This window comes from Paralichthys olivaceus, chromosome 17 (assembly GCF_024713975.1).
Source record: "Paralichthys olivaceus isolate ysfri-2021 chromosome 17, ASM2471397v2, whole genome shotgun sequence".
Lineage (NCBI taxonomy): Eukaryota > Metazoa > Chordata > Actinopteri > Pleuronectiformes > Paralichthyidae > Paralichthys > Paralichthys olivaceus.
Genome location: NC_091109.1, coordinates 17,585,304 through 17,587,803, shown reverse-complemented (window position 1 = coordinate 17,587,803; position 2,500 = coordinate 17,585,304). Strand labels below are relative to the sequence as shown.

Genomic DNA, 2,500 nt, shown 5'->3' with positions numbered 1-2,500 from the left:
TGTGCTCATCATCTTCAACATGTTCAACCTGGAACACACTGATGGTTTTACTATCCCATTATCAAACACACACTTAATTATTAATTATCCACAAATCATTTATCAATTTCTTTGATCCGTTTTTCACTTAATGTTCATTAGAAATTATTATCACGTCTTTATTTCCGTATATACAGATAAATGCTGCTTTCTGATGCTGATGTTTCCGACAGGTTACCTGAACCTTTGATGGGAGTTAATGGTCGTTATCAATGGTTCATGGTAGTAAACAGTGGTTGATGGTGGTTAATTGTTTCAGGAGCTGCAACCAGAAAACCAGAACCAGAGCAGGAGAATCAGTCGGATCACACGGTGAAGATCTCTGGAGCCATCGCTGGTGTTCTGCTCTTCATCATCATCTTCCTCGGAGTCATCCTGCTGATGAAGAAACGGTAAGAAAAACACATACACACACTCTCACACTCACACACACACTCTCACTCACTCACTCACTCACTCACTCACTCACACACACACTCTCACTCACTCACTCACACACACACACACACACACCTGTCTCTCTGTCTGTTTCCTGTTTGTGTGAAACAGTAATTTAATAAATGGAACATTGTTTTGTTAAATCAATACAAATGATTGAAAGTCTTTAAAAACACAGATGAATGAATCAATGAAAAACGCTGATTGTAGTAAATTAAAACAGCTCACTGTGCTGCTGCTCACTGTGCTGCTGCTGCTGCTGCTCACTGTGCTGCTGCTGCTCACTGTGCTGCTGCTGCTCACTGTGCTGCTGCTGCTGCTCACTGTGATGCTGCTGCCCACTGTGCTGCTGCTGCTCACTGTGCTGCTGCTCACTGTGCTGCTGCTCACTGTGCTGCTGCTGCTGCTCACTGTGCTGCTGCTGCTGCTGCTCACTGTGCTGCTGCAGCTCACTGTGCTGCTGCTGCTCACTGTGCTGCTGCAGCTCACTGTGCTGCTGCTGCTCACTGTGCTGCTGCTCACTGTGCTGCTGCTGCTCACTGTGCTGCTGCTGCTCACTGTGCTGCTGCTCACTGTGCTGCTGCTGCTCACTGTGCTGCTGCTGCTGCTGCTGCTGCTGCTCACTGTGCTGCTGCTGCTGCTGCTGCTGCTGCTCACTGTGCTGCTGCTGCTGCTGCTTTACAAACTGTGAACTAAAGAAACTAAGTGTGAACATAATGAGGTGATGCTAACACACACACATTTAGAGACAGTGAGGATGATGAGGATGAATAATGGAGCAGATTGCAGCAGTAATCACCATTAAACTGTGTGTGGACCCACTTTATTCTCCAACATCAAACCCACAATCCCACTGAGACACACACTCTAATATATACACACTACACACACACTCTCTTACACAGAGACAGCCTGTGTGTTTTGAGAACGTTGAAGATAAGAGAGAAATTTAGATGAAAGAGCGTTTTATTCTTTTTTCCAGAGTCGCCTCGAGTTGAATGGCTTCAGGCTACAGAGACACACATAAATACTTCTTACACACACACGCACACACACACACAGTGAATTTGAGTTGGACTCATCTGTCAGTCGATCAAGCTCAGATCTGTGTTACAGATATGAGAGAGAGGTAGAGAGGCGTTTGTTCGTGGCTAATGAGGTTTTAAATGTTGACCGGGTGCGTTTGATTTCCACTCTGCGACCAGACCGAGGTCAGACTCATTAGAGTCGCAGTGAAAACAGGAAGCTGCGTGTTGAGGCTGTGATTGGCTGCAGGACGATCAGAGCTCGCTGGGTCTCATGTTCCTCATCATTAAAACAGCGTAGCTTCCTCTGACTTCAGTCTGGACTCTTCTTCTTTTGTTAGGAGCATGAGCTGGTGATGTCATTGAACACACAATGTTTAATGATGGTTATGTTGAATCAGGACGCAGCAGGAAACAGAGCGTGAGGCTGTGACCCTTTGACCTGACAGTGATGAGCTTGTTGTAAAGATTTAGCCTTTCGCTCCCCTGCTGGCCGGCTGCAGTATAGGTCATAAACCTCCTCCTCCATGTTAGCAGATGAGACATGAACATTTAATAAATGATTGACAGCTGAGGATCAGGAACTTGTATGGGCGGGACCTCAATACATCAGCTCCACTCCACGATCACTACTTCAGTACTTCTACTACTGCGTCCGTCTTTATATACAGTCGCTGATCGTAGTTTATTTTGAAGATGTGTTTTGTACCTGGATTAACCCAGGTGATATTGTTAATGGTCAGAAACTGTGTCTGTTCGTCTTTTCGCACATTAACCAATCAGATGTGTCCCCTCCCCTTAACACTTTGACTGACAACTTGTATCAGCCAATCACCACCCTTCACTCATCCACCTCCACACACAATATATGAACTCATCTGTTTGTTTTTTCTCTCCGAGACATTAATCAGTTCTTTTCCTTTTTCTGTTTTTCTGTTTTTTCCCCTCCATTTCATCCCTCCCTCCGCTCCGCCCCCCCACCACTCAGACGAAGAAAC

The 2,500-nt window shown here is 45.6% G+C and overlaps 1 protein-coding gene across 7 annotated transcripts in view; it reads left to right on the top strand.

Moving 5' to 3' along the window:
- The window catches only part of LOC109644486 (receptor-type tyrosine-protein phosphatase mu-like), a 76,341-nt gene that overhangs the window by 53,874 nt on the left and 19,967 nt on the right, over positions 1–2,500 (top strand). For 4 of the 7 annotated variants that reach the window (XM_069512167.1, XM_069512166.1, XM_069512164.1 and 1 more), the window contains one exon: positions 299–431. In XM_069512167.1, the coding sequence (XP_069368268.1) occupies positions 299–431 (133 nt within the window). Of the gene's footprint in view, positions 1–298; positions 432–2,490 lie in introns of all 7 variants that reach the window. The other 3 variants (XM_069512165.1, XM_069512162.1, XM_069512161.1) reach the window with 1 other exon arrangement.